The sequence below is a fragment of the Manacus vitellinus genome, unplaced genomic scaffold (genome assembly GCF_001715985.3).
Source record: "Manacus vitellinus isolate BGI_N305 unplaced genomic scaffold, ASM171598v3 scaffold_28_pilon, whole genome shotgun sequence".
Taxonomy (NCBI): Eukaryota; Metazoa; Chordata; class Aves; order Passeriformes; family Pipridae; genus Manacus; species Manacus vitellinus.
Window position 1 is genome coordinate 3,869,781 of NW_021940122.1, and position 18,889 is coordinate 3,888,669.

Here is an 18,889-nt window from a genome sequence, read left to right on the forward strand (position 1 = left end):
ATCCTTAAAGGTTCTTATGAATACCAGCTTGTAAAGGCTTGTAAAGACACAAATGGCACTGGGGAATTGACAGACTGCAAATTTAACCTTACAGTGCACTGGTAGCACTGTATACTAAAACATCATGTATGTTACAGAATTCCTTCTATTTATCTGAAGCTGAACAAAATAGCCCAATATGCTTACTTATTATGACTTCTACTACATCTACATTGATGCCATGCAAAGTTCATTTATAGAGAGATACCTCTTTTTCCCGGTCCCTAAACACTTTATTGCACTGAACTTCTAAAAACTTTTAATCTCCAGAAATATTCCCTCCCTCCCTCCCTTTCCTTTCCTCTTAAGGATTATTTATTTCAGCAGAATTCATGTTAAAAAGTATTTTAGAAAATAGGCTTATATGCTACTTTGGGTAATTCCTAGAGTCATATTCCTATTTTGGGCTCCCTTTGAGAGACAAAAGGAGGTGTCCACTTTTGGGTTCCTCAGCTAAGAAAGTCATTGACACTGGTGGCAGTCTAGTGGAGGGCCACTATGGTGATCAGAGAGACAGAGCACTTGATATACAAGCAAAATCCAGATTTATTCAGTTGTGTGAAGACAGTTAAGGGAGCATCTTATTTTTATCTTCAACTATCAAATGGAGTATTATAGAGAAAGTAGGACCAGACTCTTCTCAGAGCTGCATACCTAAGAGATGAGACACAATGGACACAAAGTGCAACATGAGAAAGGCTGATTAGATATAAGGAAAAACTCTTTCACTGTGAGGTTGCAAAGGTGCCAAGAAAAACTGAGGGGTCCGTGTCCTTGGAGACAATGAAAATGCAACTGGATAAGGTCCTGTGCAACTGGATCCAACTTTGCTGTTGGATCCCCAGAGGCCCTCTCCAACCTGAATTATCCTGTGATTTCATGTTAATATTCCATATTATGTTCACAAAGTATTACTTTACCTATCAAGGCTGGCTGGAATAGTTGGGGCATAATCCCAAGTAACTTCTTCTGCAGCAATGAAATATTCCCAGTTTTTGACCATAAGACGTTCTTTATAGGAGAGCTGACTCCTCTTCACCTCTTTGTCCCCACAGTCTCTTACAGTGAGGTAACCATGCATTCCAGCTAATTGAGAAGAAACAGTACCACAGTGATTTCCCATTTGATGAGCTCTTACCACTCCAACTGTGTTTCTCATTCCTTTAGCTAAGGCTGCCAGTAAGCCTTTGTTCATTTGACTGCCATCTTTTTGGGCCTGAAAGCTACATTTTCCTGTTCCCCCCCCCTAACCCAAACACATCTTCAGCTCTTATAAGACAGACATTTCTCTCATATTTTAAAACACTATTGCTGAAAGATACCACTTTCAGATGATAATAGCAAATATTTTCATCAGATTGAGTTGCCCTTAGCTGAAATTACTCAGTTTCTCAGGAAACAGGTGGTTCCTTACTCATTTTATAATGGTGCTTATCTGAACAGCTCACAGAGACTTAGATGCTGGAGTATTGATTCACTGTTGCTCTGTGACCTGCACACAGCAGGTAAGTCTTTTAGTTCATCATGCATTTTTAATTTCAACAAAATGCCCTGTTCTCCAGTGCTTTCTTAGTGAAATTACAAAACCCCCTGAAACAGATTAACTGTACTGTTGCAAAACAGTAGAAGCTATTTGGGACATGAACAAGAGAAGGACAACTCTACAGGTGCCTAATAAATAGATGTTCCCTTGCCTTGCAGGTGCTTTTGGACAAGAGAAGATATGAGCCACCTTCCTTCCTCAGTCACTGTCATGTTTACTGTGGTTGATGCTCCTCCCACCAGGTTAATGGTAGAAACTCGGTGATGTCTTTGCTCCATGGACTGGCCATTGATATGAATGGAGAAAATTTCTGGCTTGGAACTCATTCCTATCAAGTGCCAGCTAATGTTGTCATAAGCACAAGCCTCTAAATCTGAAAGAGACACAAAAATAGCATTCAGAATACAGGAAAATCATTCAAGTCCCCTATGCACACTAAGTTTGAAGTGAATCTTCACTCAAAACGCTAAAAAAAAAAAAAAGAAATCTGACTCCTGGGATCACTGTTTGCAACAAGATGAAGTTTCAGAAGGTTGTAAATGGAACAGATACCAAAATGTTGTATGTTAGTGAAAGATAGGTGTTTACATCTTATCTGGAAGTGACCACCTAACTTACAGCGAGGTGGCACAAAAGGAGTGCCCTCTTTTGGAAAGCTGATCTGTCCTTGTTTGGGGGGTGAGAGGAGGAGCAGGGCAGGGAAAGAGACGAACAAAGCAAGGATCCAAGCTAACATGGTATCTAGTGACAGTAACTATCCTAATCAATATTTGCTTAAAAAACCCACTTAAGACACCCTTTTGTATTTGCTCAATGGATGGGAGAGAGATATGAAAGTAGTTCCTTAGAAGAACAAGGGAAAAACACTAGCAATAAAATAGCCCCATTACCACCTTCCTGGTCTTCTCACTTACTGGTAATTGACTTTCTACTTCCAGGAAGTTCTTCACCTAGTATGTTCTATATGCTGTAAAACAAACCACTTAACCACATTACTCTCCCCCCATCAGCTGAGTAAAAAATTGAGGGAATTTTATTTCTTTTTAGAGTTAATAATCCTGTTCTTCAAGCAGAATACTTCTAAGAAGTAATCTTATTGTTCCTATCAGCAATTTGTCATGACTTCCTTCCAGCAACACAGCTTTTATTCTAGAATTTAGATGCTCACAGATACATTCTAAAAAAAGGCTATAGCCTTTTTCTACCATTTTTCCACATTCCTATTTACATGCATGAAAAGCAAATAAAAGTAATATTAAATGTTCATCAATGTTAATTTCATTTCACACAAGCCTGAACAGTACCTGGTAATGTTCCATCAGTATAGCCATTAATTGTGTACTTGACTGATGCTGATCTTTGCCAACTCTTGTTTTCATCAAACACACCAAACATCAGTACATACTCCCTGTCAAAAAGTTTCTGTGACCCATCCTCATTTAGGCTTCCTATGAAGGAGAAACAACAGGTTTCAATTTGAAGCAGAAGTAAAGCAGTTTTCACATCCATGCAGTTGCATTCATGTACATTTAATAGCTTGTTCCCCTGTTACCATGTAATGGCAGAGCCTGACCAAAATAAGACTTTGAGAACACTCATAACATGATTTTATTTCTGAAAGTACTTTTGGGTTGGGTAACCACAAAATCAAAAGTCTGTAATATCCCAGAAGAGATAAACACCATGCAATGAATTGTGTCAGACAATTCTGGCAACGTGTTGTAGGGATTGCCTTAATGAATGGGAGTGCCAAACACCTTCTGTTCACAATCAGGTGCTGCCCTCCCTTTTGAGACTGTGAGGCACAGAGAACGATGGCAGAGTCACCAGCAGTGTGACCAGTACCTTTTCAAGAACTACACTGAGGTAATCGGCACTTTTAAAAAGCTTAAAACTCACCAAACAACATTTACATACAAAAGACTTCAACAGATACTGCTGAAATGGATCAGGTACAATAAATTGTCCAGTTGATTTTGTGATACAGGTGCAAATTCTATCAAGAAGCAGAATTCATTCTGGACATGTCACACAGAACTGGTGTTATTTTACTGATCTTTCTGTGGATTGCTCACATCAAAAACTTCCATTTGCTACTTTCAGTACATAATCTGGTCCATCTGCACTGCAGGGACTAAAAATTTGGGAACTTGTTGATAATTCTGCTTAGGAAAAGAGGCAGTGGAAGCAATTATCTTTAATACAATCCCTTTTATTTATGAGAGGCTACAAAGTCCTGTTTTCTTTCACAAAAGAAGTCTCAAATTAACAGAGGAATTTATTTACTTGTCATGCAAAGAACATTCAGGCAGCGCTTTAACTCAAAAGTCCACTTCTTACAACCTTCACCACCTATGCTGCTCTTAATGTGTCCAGATGTGATGAGCTGACTGCAATGAGCAGCCAAACACACGCACAGCCACTTCAATGCCTTCCCATCCTCAATAGGACAGGAGAGAAAACAGGAAGAACAAAAATTAGTAAACTCATGGGATCAATGAAGATAGTTCAAAGGTGAAGGAAAGATGGATAAAAAACAGCAACACAGAAGAAATCACTCATTATCTCCCACAAGCTGACCGACGCCCAGCCAGTCTCTCAGGAACAACCACCCTGGAAGTCAACAAGTCAACACGCCCCCCTTCTCCCCACATTGCTGCTTCTTCCTCCACCTCCATTTTTTATTGGATAATGATGTTGTATGGTAGAAAATATCCTTTTGGCCTATTTGGTTCACCTGTCCAGATGGGTCCCCTCTCAACCTCTTGTCCATCCCCAGCCAACTAACTGGGGAGGTCTGAGCAGGAAAAAGAGAAAGCCTTGACACCGCGCAAGCTCTGCTCAGCAATAGCCCTAGCATGGGTGGGTATATTATTAATGCTATTTAGCCACAAATCCAAAACACAGCACCATATTTGCTGCTGTGAAGAAAATTACCTCCATACCAGGCAGAACAAACACACAGATATATTGCACACCTGCCATATACAGGGCCCAGTTAAAGCAACTGTGTTCAGAAATCTTAAAAATGTGCATAGTGAGCTGTTTGTCTTTGCTCTAGCTAGAAACATATGGTCAAATTGGTTTTAAGGTACTGGTCACCCAAACATATTCAAATTCATATCCAGCAGAAGCCCACAATATATGCATGAATTCGAGAAGCCTGAAAAGGAAATAATTTCAAAGTAATTGTCCAGATTAGCTCCACCGGAATACCATGAAATGCATATAATCACAGAAACACAGAGAAAAAAATGAAACCCTAAGAAATTAGGAAAATAACAAGTCCTAGATAATACTAAAAGCACCAATTCTCAAAAAAAAAAAACAAAACAACAAACAAACCAGAAGGAAGATAATTAATAGTAATGCCACTCCTTTAAGGTGATATAATGGGTATCTATCAGTCAAGAGAGTGTTCTTGTGTAACCCCACACCAAACTAATTTTATGTTTACTTTCAGGAAAACTTTGAGGTCCAAGTCCATGCAGTCTACAGTCTATACAAAATTTTTGACTCAAACTGCAGGAAGAGGATCGAGCCAAATAACTCACAGTGCTTTCACTATAACAAGGATATACAACTTGGAAAAACTTATAATTTAAGGGACTAGCAAGAAGTTTAAGTAGCTTACAGGATGGCGTACTGTTTCAAATGTCCCTCAAACCAGTGGTATGTATCTAGCAGCTATTTACAAATCCTACAAGATACCAGATTAGTGGAGATGGAATTCAATGGTTCAGACTGCTAAAATCTAAAGTCTCTGATTGCATGCAAAAACAATTTTAAGACTTGTAATCTGTTCAAATTTGTCCATATTTTCAAATGACTAGCAAAAGACATATTGCTCTGCAATTTTAAGCTCTTACAGAAGAGAGAATGCTCCAGGCTCTTGATCAGATAGCCTTTAAAAGACAAGGGTAAAACTATTATTTCTTGCCTTATTCTCTGAAGTGGCTGAGTCATTTTGAATGAAGTTTTAAAAAGTATATATTCTAAGACAGGCAATTTGAGGTCATATATTTAGCAGTTAAGCAACTGAAAATGCAATCAATACAGGCAAATGTATCTATTTAATAATGCTCTCTGCACATCCTATAATTATAGGATGCATGAAAGCTGGCATTTAAAAACTTTAATATCTAAAAGAATGATGTTAAAACCCATTTATTTTACACTGAATGCAAAAATGTGAAAAAGAAAATAATGTATCTTCCCTCAATATCATACAGCCTTAACTTTGTTAAGAAATGAAACTGTATTACCTCATGGTAGTCTTAAAGCATTTCATTACCTTTCTTACAGATAAGCAGTGCTCCAATCAAACCAGAGTTAAAATCCATTGCCATGTTCACATGAGAATAATAAGCATAAGTAAGACAAGGAAGGTCAGCTTCTCTTGGACCAACTTCTTCTGATATATCCCACACATATGTATAGACCTGGCCTGGAAGTACAGCATCATCTCGTTTTTCTGCAGATGATGTTCTGTCATCATACAGGGAGCCTGCCAAGAAAAGAGTCAGTAGGGTGGCATGAAGACAAAGAGCAATTAAAACAGCTGGAATATCCTCCTACAATCAGTTCCAAAAGCTTTGTGTCTTGCCTATGTGATACTTCAGCTTCAAACAGATAACTCATGATTCCACTCACAGTGGGGAGAGTAGCATGGGGAGAGTAGCTACCCCACCATCCTGATGGATAAAAGATTTCCTAGAACTGTCACCACTGTCAAAAGGTTGGGCTCTTCATTAGTCTGACTAGGCTTAGGATGGCATGAAGCTTCAGCCTCTGCCCACTGATGCTCTGCAGAGGAATGCTGCTCACTTTGTCACCTTCCTAACTGTCATAAAGCCACTGTGTGGGCTGGCATTGCCTTGCTGCCTTAGGCCTTTTGTACACTGCATTTCCAGATAATGAGCAGTAATGGTTCATATCTGTTCCTGCCATATCCAACAGATTTGCAATATTACAAAGGGGAGCCAGAGAATCAAAATCCTAGGTGCAAGAGGCACATTAATAAGTCAAACTGAACCACCTATCACTTCCCATGAGATGTTCAACTCTCTGAGATGGGGTTGCAAAACTCTTTTTGTACCCACACAGCAAACAAAGCCTTGAATAAATTTGTAAACTGCAGGTCAGAGCTCTGCCTCAGTACCCAGGGCAGGGCAATCCAAGAAGCACGAGCAATCAAACTTGCTTTGTGCTGGTGCAGACATTTTACTGTTAATTTAGTCATAGTTTATGATCTCTTTTTGCTCGTCTCATGAGGGTTCCAGGAGCAAAACACCACAAAGCTGAGCATTAAATGCTGAGTATCACAGCAGCATGATCAGCATTGTTAAATGCCTTTACCAATAATGCCTTGACGTATACTATTGAAAGGGATTTGGAAAAGGTTTTTACACCTGTATTTAAGAGTTTACATGTCCCAAAATAAAATATTTTGCAATTACATGGGGGTGCACCAGATGACCTCCAGAAGTACCTTCCAACCTTAACCACTCTGCGATTCTGTGGAACAGTGTCAGCACACAGGCAGCTGGTCAGGAGACTGCACATGTCAGGTGACACTAATATTCCTAGACACTAATATTCCTGGACAGTGTATTATTAGATTCTAATAATACACTGATGAACAAGAAAGGAGCTAACAATGGATGTGATGTTTCAATCCAGGATCAACACATATTTGTGCTACATGTATCCTCTAACATCTGTCTGGACCTCTCTCAATATTTCATGCAGTACTTTACAAGTAAATGAACAAAACACAGTTTTTACAGCATTTACCTTCTTCATGTTTGCTGTAAACTAGGCCTTGGGGATGAATACTGACTGGTTTGTCAGCCATATTTTTAAGGTGAACTACTAGAGTATCTCCCACTTCAGCACGCAGAGTTGGTCCCAGAAGTCCTGTAGTTATTTAAGACAGAGGAAAATATGAGCAAAGCATTATGGTTAGTGTAACAAAGAATTCTCTCCCCCATTAAGAAATATCAGCTCTCAAAGTATAAGTTGCAAAATTGATACAAAGAATGTAATATCACTGCAATGAAGATTTACCCGTAAAAAGGCATATGGGGATTTAAATCCTGCAGCTCTTAGCTAGGAATGTTATAAATTATATATCTTGTAACTTGCAGTTAAAAATCACAGGAAATAATAGATTGGGGGGAGGAGGGAAGTTATTTCCAGATACAAAAAAATTATCAAAAGATTCATGTTGAGGTTCATTAGAAATTTATAGCTATTCTTCATATACAATTTAATTAAACAGTTTTAGGAAGACAGATGTTTTACAGTTTAAGACTTTAGAGAAAGGCATTCAAGCACATTTCTCTGAGTAGTACTCTCAATGCCAGAAGTCACAGAACAAAAAGATCTTTCCATCCCAAAATGTTATCCAAATAAATAATCAGATCCATGTTGCAAATTTCTTGAGGCATTTCCTGCAAAAGGTTTCAAGAGGAGCTTTTATCCCTACTCCCCATGTTGCAAAAATAAGCAATGGATGAAACTGCTATGACAACTTGTGGCTTATTAGGCTCTTTTCTTGTAAACTATTTTGTAAATTAGAAAGAAGCGGATTTGGAAAACACGGGAGAACAAACAAAACTGAAAGAAATCAGATAATAGACTAGGTCTTTCAGGGCAACTTGTCATAATTTCATATCAGCAACCTCACACACATTTACTTTGAAATCTAAATCTGAACGTACAACATCTGAAATTATTTTATCTATTAATATGAAACCCAGACAGACTACATAAGCATTCTGCCTAAGTACACAAGTACCATACTTATGTATGGCATGAGTATGAGAACTTGCTTCCATCCACTTAAAGCATCTGCAAGCAGTAACAGACACAAAGGCAAGGGGACATCTTTCACACTCATCCTTAGAGTTTTTCCTTTTCACTGATCTCTCAGAAACATACTTAGCCTCAGGCCTTGGGCTCTTTCCATGTGAATTTACAGTGACACCATTGTGACAGTGCCATACAAATCTAAATGCATATGGGAAGTCTCATCAGATGCTGAAAACAAAGGGAGCAACTTTGTACACTGCAATTAATTTGCAGACAGTCACAGCCTCTGAGAGTCCAGCCTCTCTATGGCCTTTGAAAGCCTCGTGCACTGTGGAGACCTCATCCTCTGTGCTTATTTGGTTTATGTGCAAACAATGGACACAGAAATACAACCTTGCATAGCTTGTCACTGGATTTAAAACAAGCAACAAACAAAAATACTCAGAACATTTCCTTCCTGTTTACCTGCAAATGTATTTGCTGGTTTTTCTTTTTTAAAATCCCCTTCATATTCTCTGTAAGAAATTTTCTTAAACACAGGATGTGGGTGTTCCAATCTGAAACCAAAAGAGTTACAAAAAAAAACTTTGAAAGGACAAAGATTCTAAGAGATGCCATTGCTGCTTAATGGATATTCTCAGAAAATGAAGCCTGGAATTACATTTAATCACTTGCACATTTTGCTGAAGGCAAATCACACAGTCTAACTCTTTGTAGTGTCTTCTTCCTTCTTACTCTATTGAAACTATGATGTTCCTGAGCTAGATCATTTCATATGGGACATTCAATTACAGTACCTAGCACAGTTCACCCCTGATTTTGCTGGTGGTTTCTGTAGGTCTTCTTGATTCTGGGATGAAGATGTCTTTGTTTTGTCCAAGGCACAGATGAAGATGTCTCGACCATGCTTAAACTAGCAAGCATCTGACAAAACACAGTGAAAGAAACCTGACTTTCTTTTTACTCAGCCCCATGCTTGAACTTCAAGACTCACCAGAAGGATTCTACAACAGCATTAATAGCAAGCTCCTGTCACAGCAATGACCTTGGAGGCAAGCACAAAATTCTCCTCTGACAACAATTAAGGATCTCACAGCAAGTTAGAAAATGAGAAACGCTGCAAGTGCCCTTAGTCTTCTTACATAAATAATTTGGCACCCAGTAGACCACACAATGTTTTCTTAGAAAATATTTAAGCAAACAGAAGGAAACCAGCACACCAAACTTTTGTAATGGAAATAATGATGAGAAGAGGGCTGGAGGGATAATAGCCTTTCACATTTATTGGTTGATTTATTTTAGTATGTATGATGACTGAATCCAACAGTAATTCCACTTGCTTTCTTTGCAATGCCCTTTCAGTCACATTTGACAGTAGGGAGTTGATGGTCTGCTCAAGCATGGAGAGGCTGAGCAGAGATATCACAGGGAGTTCACTTCAGTGACATCCAGGGTCCATAAGGGGGAGATCTCTTTTTGAGAGATCTTCTGTAAATTCCTCTGTGACACTCACTCGCAATAGCAGAATCAGGCAGAAGCAGGTCGTGTTTCAATCCATTCCCCACTTGTTAGTCACTGATAAAACTTTGTTTAACTGTTTAAAGAGAAGGACCTGATCCATAACCTACACTGACAAGTGCTGCCCTAACGTGGCAATGTTCAATAGGATATGCATGTAAGACCAAGGGGTGAAAGAGGAAATTTATCAGTGCTAATTGTACAGCTAGAAGGAACAAAATACATAGCTCACTAACACTTCAGAAATCTCAGACTGCAGGCATAGTTACATAACTTTTAGGAACTGCAGCAGCAACACTGCATTCACAGAATAATACATTTTCACTTTGCTCTTAAGTGCCTTATAAATATCACTTGTACATAGTAACAAACCTCTACGAAGGTAAGACCAACACTCAGAGAAGTTAGGTATCCTTTTCTAGTCTATATGATTAGAAAATTAAGAAAATAGTTCAGGAAGAATCCATTTTCTTTTCAGCCTCTCTTCAGTTATTTAGAACTAAAAGCAGCAAAGTGTCAGGTTCTTACCACTGTATTTAGACATTCAGTTTGCACTGAAACCAGCACAAGTTACAAATCCTTTGGAATCCAAGCCATTAGTTTTTTCTCAGTGAGTATCTTTGTATTGGGTTTTTTGGGGGGACGTTGCTGGGGGCTTTTTTGTTTGTTTGTTTGCTTTGGTTTTAAGTTAAATTTCTATAAGCTCTACAAAATTCATTGGTCATTTGGGATGGGACTTGCTCTAAATATTTATGACAGATAACTCAATAGGCTTTGTGTATGAAATATTCCTGAGTTACCCCAGAGTACTTCAACTGAGGTTTGAGACAGTCTTGTGAGTCTGTACTGCATGAAACAGTCTATCCACAACGTGACATTTAACGAAACAGCAGCTGATGCTTATATTGATGCACCCAGTGCAGAAGGGAATGAAGTTCTAACTAGTAAGTTCACATGCCCAGGTCAATACTTAAAAGATATTTGGCTTCATGTTCCTACATTTAAATCCCATTTTCTTCTGTCTTGCCAGTTTGACATTATGCTTATACCAGCTGTATTTAATTTCCAAGTGGGGTTTTAGAAATCACAGAAACTTTGTTTTAATTAAGTCTTGAGAAAAAGAACAGTTATAAAGTCACAGTCTGAACTGGAAATATCTTTTCCGTATTATCCCCAAACACAATACATGTTTAGAAGAAAAAAAATTACAAATGCAAAAAATAAAGAAAACAAGTAATTCATCGATATATATAAAAAAGCACCAGCATCCAAATATACTTTCAATGTAGGAGAACAAGTAATTTTAAATTAATTTTAATATTTAATTTTTAGTAATTTTTTTGCCTAATTTAAGCAGAATTCTAAATTACATCCACATTCTGTACTCTGCAGCATTGTACTTGCAGTGTTTATAATCCTAAGGATAATAGTGGTAAAACAAATAACATATTTTATATGCTTGATTGGTGTATGCAGGTAGGCTGGCCATTCTGCAATGCCCTCTGAAAAAAAATGAAATTAGTAGTTTCACTTAAAGTATAGCAATGCTTGATCCTTTACTCGGCAGAACTCAGGACGTACATTTCACAAAACTACTGAACAAGTCAGAAACCACATAGCTAGTTCCAAAGTTCATCAGGCTTTGATTTAAGTGAAAGTGACAGTATCCAAACTGGAACATATTTATTCCTTCAGCAAATTCTAAAACATGACAATTTTTGAAATCTTACAAACCATGGCTCAACTTAACATTGCTCAAAATCCATATACCTAAAATAAATACCTTAGAAAACCATGAACAACAAGCATTGACCTACACAGAAGATGACAAAAGCAAGACCTGGAACATATTTAACAAAAGCACTCTGAAAATATAAAAATAATTCTATCCACTAATGAAACAAATAAAAAGGAGCTTTTAATACTTCACTGGCTCTAGTTCAGATCATGCTGTTTAAAGCAAACCAAGCTCCTCTGAATTCAACAGGCTCTAAAGTCCTCCTGGGCTCTAGAATTCCACAGGAGACGGGAGACACAAACCACTTTTCAGTCACAAGGGAGGACTAGTTTTATCCTTCTTATTCTGTACTTTGTTACCTGGACTTTTCCTCAGACTCCAGTTTGTAGGTCCAGCTAGTGATCTGAGCAGCTATATAGTGCTCCCTGACCTTCACAGCTCCCGCCACACGTTTCTCTGAGTCTGGCCACCACGAACCCAGCACAAGCAAGAGAAACAGACCCATGCAGTGCAGTGTCATGGTACAGATGCCTGTTGATGCTGCTCTGGAGGACAAGGCAGAAACTGCTGCTTTTATTGCTGTTGCTGCTTCTAACTTCCCCTCAGAAATGAAATAATTATGATGCAAGAGGGTAACAGCATTTGCTACGCTCAGGTCATTGCTCTTCACCTCCTCCTCCCCTTACTGACAGGGATCCAAAAGAGATAAAAAACTGTTTGAACTACCTTCCTTCCCCTCCTCCACATCACCTTCAGCAAGGGACAAGCACCAAGGAGGAGCAGCCAAAGCCCCACTACAGACTGTGGTTGGGTCACTGTGTACTGAAGCAGCAGGATATCAGAGGCAGAAGACAATTATTTGGATTACTTCAATTACAGGATGTTTGACTTGCATGGTTAGGAAGAAGGGGGGGCATACTTTCTGTCTTCCCAGAAAACAGAAACCCAGTACATGGCTGGCACTGATGGAAATTTCCCAGGTAGATGCTACGCTTCCTAAGAAATAATTCCCAGTTTAAAAGCAAAATGCTGAGGCATTAGGTGTGGGAACTACAAGTGGGTGCAGAGCTAAATCTAGTTCACGTCACCATGTACTGCATAGTAGCAAGCCAGTAACCTTTCCAAACATGTTGTCAGCTTCAGTCTGGTTCCCACTACACTCCCAAATACCTCATGTAATGGGTAACGAATGGGTTTCTCAGTGGCAGCTAACAGGTCAGCCTGGAGACTTTTCATCTAGTCTTGACTACGGTCTGTTGACATTTATCTAATGAGAAATCATTAGGAAAATACCTTTCGATAAGCTCATCACTGATGTCACAAAAAATGTTTCCCTGTTTTTGCCAGTGCTGAGAAGTTTGTCAAAACAAGAAATGTGTTGATCATGTTTCCTGCACGCTCAATTACTCAAAAAAATTAAAATCCCTATCTATTTTTTTCATGGACAGAAGATGAAAACAACTTTTTCAATAATGTTTTGCTAATGTTTTCATGAAAAAATTACCTAAACCCTCAAATCAAAATAATTCTACTCCAGAACTAGACAAAAAGGACAACATTTTCTCAGAGTACTTCTAAAGAAAACTTGACCAATTCTTGATATATTGTTTAAAAGCAGAATAGCCTAACTAGCAGCTTGGTTAATTCTATCCAAACTGTATGATACTATATGGCCTTATAAAAAATAGGGAAGATGGTTGGGAAAAAAAAAAAATGATGAAGACAAATAGCTAAATGCTCCCTACCAAACTTCAGGGTCATTTCATACTTAAACCTGAAAGCAATTATGATCACTTAGACAGCATAAGACTACAGACATGGTGGTATATTTTTCACTTTAAGCAAGTCTTCCTGTGATTCTGTTTAATGAACTGTTTGCATTTGAAATTTCCACTATAAGAAGATTTCTAATAATTCTTCCCTGTAATAAAAATCTAAAATATTGCAGGCTAGAAATTAATACCCAGAATACCTGTTTAATCCCCCTTGCTTTGTGTCTGTGAGCTGGGCATCATTAAAGCTGACATCAATTTGTTATTTCTCTTTCATCAATTTCTATGAATTTGGGAGTTTTATTTTTAAATTTCTTAGTCCATGAATAATGCAGTACCAATCTAAAGGTAAAAGTAATTACTTTTTTACGTGTGACTGATAATACTGACAGTTTTAAAGAACAGTATAACATTAGATTAGATATACTTTCCATTAAGCTAATTGATTACCATGTATTACCCTTTTTCAACGCTTTAAGAACAAGCAGTCCAACAATGGCTACTTCCTTATTTTCTCCTCTTCCCATGCTCCTAGTATCAATATGAAATTCAGCTGACTGAAATCATCTGGTTCAGTCTTGTTTGGTTTTTTTTATTTTATTTAAGCTACTATATCACATTGTCTCTAGGCTTTAGGAAGTTTCATAGTGTTCTGAAAATCATTATTAATAATCCAGAGACTTTTTTCCCTTCTACCTGACCACTAATTTCTAATATCTGCAATTATATCCTCTTGTCTGATGTGGTGAAAGTCTAATACATACATATAATTTTTTTATTTAGCATTGGTTACCTGCAAGCTAATACTATTAGTCACAGGACAAGTGACTACAGAAGATGTTAGTCAGGCTGAAGTCTTCCAAGATAATGCAATTTTATTGGCTACTCATATATTTAGTTGTTATCTTTTTTTCTACTTCACGACATTGCACATGTTGCAAACTTCATATTTTATCCTCACTGCCTACCCACATGTTCAAATGTAAATTACATTTCACCAGCAACATCAAAAGATCATGTCATCAAAAGCCATGCACAGAGGAGTGTGGGTCTAGTCCAGGCTGGCAAGACAATCTCTGCAGCACAATGAGCAATGCTGTTCCCAAAACAAAGCAGTACCTTTGGGATGTACAGAAATGCCAAATGAAAACAAAGCATGGAAAGAGAAGCATAAGCAATACCTTTTAACACTAAAAGTGGGTCTGCATCTTCTAACTGGGTGAGATTACTGTCTGTTCTGACACCTAGTAATTATAAACTCGATTCTTGTTATGCTACATGTGAAAGCATACCAGAAGAGGATGCTCCAAGTCCTGCTCTAAAGCTGACCTGTAAAATTAACTGGCATTTCCAGTTTTGCACCCAGAACAGCCTAGACTGAGCCCGAGAAATTAAGAATAGATCTTTCCAAAGAGTGGAAGAGTAGTGATATACAACTTTCTGCAAATTATACATTATGACCCACGACAAACTTGGGTCTACTTCATCACAAACACTGTCCTAAGTGCCAGCGGGCACTCATATCCTGATGGCTGCCATCAGTTTTCACAATTGTATTACAGTGATGAGGAGGGAGATAGAGATCATATAGGGAGGGAAGAAAAGGTTGTAAAACAATTCTGGAATTGGTTGCTAATAATGCCCCAGCAGAGATCTATCTCTGTGTCTCTCATCCAAACACATGAACCAATGCACAGTGGTCCAGCGAGCGCACTTTGTTTAGTGCAGAGTGGACGGATTTCATGGGCAAACAAGGAGTTAATTATTGATCAGCAGTGCTCCTGAAGTAGGTAAAAGACAGAGGGGGCACTTACCAAATCTTCCAGGCAGAATTGGGAACAGAAACCATCTTCACTTCTGCAAGTAGGCCCTAAAGCCAAGAAAGGTTAATCTGTGAAATAGCTCATTTTAGAAGTTTAAAGTAGGTGTGCTGTGCCAAAAACCACATGAGTAGGCAAAAAGAAAAGATGGCAGAGAAACTGTGGCTTTCTTTCAGATAGCAACTTATACAAAAGGAAGATGTGTATGTGTTTTGGTGACAGCCCTCACAAGAACACATTCTGTTAAGGGAAGGCAGGCTGTGTGACTTCTGTGTTCATAAACACACTAGAAGGTAGTAAGAACTCAGAAGGGTGTTTCATATTTCCCTGGCACTACAGGGTTCAAGAAGACAGATAATCATGTTGATTTAAACCTAAATACATTCACAAGTTTTAAACCTGTATTTTTTCCTAGGAGAAAAGCACGTGTCCTTTGTTAGAACTGAGTGTTTCTTCAGTCAATGTTTGCCAAAACCAATTATTTAGCAGGACTCAAAACTATTTGCATAGAAATGCTGAATTCAATGCAGTTTCAGAGAAAAAGAAATATGTTTATTTTCTAAGTACTATAAAACATAATTTCAGTGCTTTAACAAATTTGTCTAAGACCATTGACTCATGGTCTGAAAAAAAAAATCCTTTTAATGGACAAAAAGAGAAGAGGATACACTAGCTTCCTGTCTTCAAAAACTTCAACACATTAATGATGTGTTGTTCAAAATTTTGGACTGATTCAAACAAAATATTTTTTTTTCCCTCTGTGTGTTTAATTTTCGTCAGAAAATTTCCAGTTTGGCTCGAGAAAGAATTTTGCTCCTACTCAATGTTTGTGTTCTCTCTGTTCCAGTTTGTCTTCTTTACTAAGAGATTTCTGTATTTGCCCAGGCTTACAACTGATATGCAACACGGGAGCAGTTGCCTTCATGCTAAGTCAGTCTAGCAGCATATTCAACTTGGATTTCTTTCTGTAGAGAATAACAACAGTAAGGGTATCAGTGCAACAGTTTGCAACTAGGAAGATTTGCATATTTTTATCATAAAACCTTGCTGCAAATGAAACTGGATTATCAAAAACAAAAAGAGAGCCTCTTATCAAGTTGTATACATACCTACTTCCAACAATAGGTACGATATTCTGGACTAATTAAATTTTTCTTCTTTCATATAGTTGAATCTTCCACATCCAGGTTTGGGTTGGTTTGTTTGGGTTTTTTTTTCAAATAGTAGACTTCGAACACTTCTAAGAAGTTAGTAGCAGAGAAAGTTATTTTCCAATAGAAAAGCAGATAGGTGTGTTTCTTTCTGAAACATGAAATCAGTAAGCTTTTAGCATAAGACAGTAAATTGTATCTGTCCCTACAGACTTCACCACACAGACAAATTCAGGGCAGTCTAGTTCTCCAGCAGTGGCTCAGGCTGTTTGATAAACAAGCTGGTTAAACAAGCTCCATTTTCCCATATGTAAAAATGCAGCCACAGAAGGACAAAGTTGAAATTACCCTGTTTGTTTAAACAGTATTTCCACCCTCCATTATTTATAGCTTAGACTTCGATTAGACTTTTAGAAGACTAAATACAGGACTGAACTTCCCACATATTGCTTGGAATTTACTGCTTTGTTGTTTTTTCTCTTCTACAATTGTTTTTTATTGTGAGCAAGTATTTTTTGGTATTTTAAAAGCATTTCATGTAAATTGAGGACTAGGTATCTGAAGTTTGACCATAGAGCTTGTGATGTTTATTATTTTATACTTCTGTGAGGTTACCCCCTTTGCACCACAACCCATTCCTTGTGCATAACTTTCAGATTCAGTACAATCAAAATTTCACCCACATCTTTGCTGCATGCAGCACCTGTAAAGGGGAATGTACTCCAAGTTCAAGATCAAGAGACAGAGATCTAGAAGGCAAATAGAACCACAAGAGCTGTAAGATATGCAGTAGGAAAGTGGACTGCAGCACAGCAGAACTTCTCAAAAGCTATTCTGATGCATAGACAAAATTCAGACCATTAATGACCATGTAGGATTGACAGAAGCTATAACTGAGGTTTACTACGTTTGCATATGTTTATAGCAGTTCCTTCAGCAGCAATATTCAGTTCTATCAGGAATTTTAAGTATTAGTCCCAAAAGAAGAGGAGGACTAAGGTACAGTACAATTGCTGAAAGTGTACCCAGGTCAAATTTGCTTGCTCAGGTACAGCCACTTTGATATGCAGCCAAGCAGAGCACCACATATGAGTCACCAAGCTTTGGGTTTTGTAACAGCAGACATTTCTGTGCTAAGAATGCTGTCAGGCATTAAATATCATGGTGCTGATGGAAGACATTGGCTAGTTCTCTTCAGTTCTGCTGCGCCTCTGTTGTTCTGCTTGGGTCAGAGAAAAAGACCTTCATTGGTTTATACTTTTTCTTAAAAGAAAAATAAAATAATCACACCACTTACTTCCATCAACAGCCTAACAAGGAAGAATGTGATATTTGACAACCTACTGGAGATTGGTGAAACTAATTCACCTTCCTAAAGACGAATAGACACCTTTTAGGAGAAGGATGTTTCAAAAGATTCTGACGCAGCAGAGGAAAAAAATATACATCATCATTATTAGTTATTTTAAGTCCTACTCCCTCTCTTTGCTCCCCTCCAAACTCCCCTCTTTATTGGGTGGAGGACAGCTACTTCCTTTGTTACCAGAAAGCCCAAAACATCTTTGACATTAGTCTGATAGGAAAAATCCTATGGCATGACTCAGTGGGTGTGGTTAAGTTTTAACAGGTTTCAGCTCACTTACATAGACATTGCCTAAGATATAGTCCAAAAAAGAGGAAGTGAAGATAGATATCAAAAGAGGAAAGCCAGTTTAAGCATAGAATGCAGAACTGATTACAGGCTCTCATGTAAGTAAGAGTATGGTACAGAGGACAGCCAAAACAGGGACCAGTTGTGCCAGGGCAGGGACCAAACTTCCTACCCACAACAGCAAATTCAGTCCACTGCAGACACCTAACTTCTGATTACCGTGCAGAACACAAGGCGGATGTTTGGGAGACAAAGATGCTGTCCTAAAAGCCAGTTTAAGTGAACCTAATGAGTATAAATATATACACATACGTATAGTGAGAGATGATGATCCTATCCTCCCATTTTCATTAATAAAAACCTTAACATTTTACAGTGCAGAAAGTGGCTGCTGAAGCCTGGACACATCTGCAATATCTGAATTCATAAATAACTCGGTTTATGTTTACTCCAAAGAGGAAACCATGCTATTAGACTACCAATTAGTGCCGGTGAGGCACACAAATAATCAAGATTGAACCTTGTTCTGCCACTGCAACCCTCTCCCTTTACCCTCAAGCTGTAATTTCATCAATAAGGCTATTCTTGGCTTTATTAGAAGACGAACAGACTACATACCAATATTCCTGCTTTGTCTCCCAAAACATTCCATCTCAAAACACTAGTCTTGCTCAAGTGTAAATCTAAACCAACTTTCAAAGATTGGTTAGTTACAGTTATTTTAGTTTAAGATGTAGTCAAACTTTCCTAACAAGACAATCACTCATTTTGTTCAGCTATCAAAATCCTCCTCCACATAGAGGAAACATACCACTCATAGGCAGGGAATAAACCCACATAA

At 38.1% G+C, this 18,889-nt stretch overlaps 1 protein-coding gene across 2 annotated transcripts in view; it reads right to left on the reverse strand.

Moving 5' to 3' along the window:
- F5 (coagulation factor V) overlaps positions 1–12,270 on the reverse strand; it is a 34,680-nt gene extending 22,410 nt beyond the window's left edge. The window contains exons 1-7 of one of the 2 annotated variants that reach the window (XM_018074677.3): positions 12,014–12,270; positions 8,864–8,955; positions 7,379–7,501; positions 5,877–6,089; positions 2,887–3,030; positions 1,734–1,955; positions 960–1,125 (exon numbers count right to left, since the gene is read on the reverse strand). In XM_018074677.3, the coding sequence (XP_017930166.2) occupies positions 960–1,125; positions 1,734–1,955; positions 2,887–3,030; positions 5,877–6,089; positions 7,379–7,501; positions 8,864–8,955; positions 12,014–12,174 (1,121 nt within the window). In that variant the 5' untranslated portion in view covers positions 12,175–12,270. The remainder of the gene's footprint in view (positions 1–959; positions 1,126–1,733; positions 1,956–2,886; positions 3,031–5,876; positions 6,090–7,378; positions 7,502–8,863; positions 8,956–12,013) is intronic. The other variant, XM_018074679.2, reaches the window with a different exon arrangement.
- Between the last annotated feature and the right edge of the window lie 6,619 nt (positions 12,271–18,889).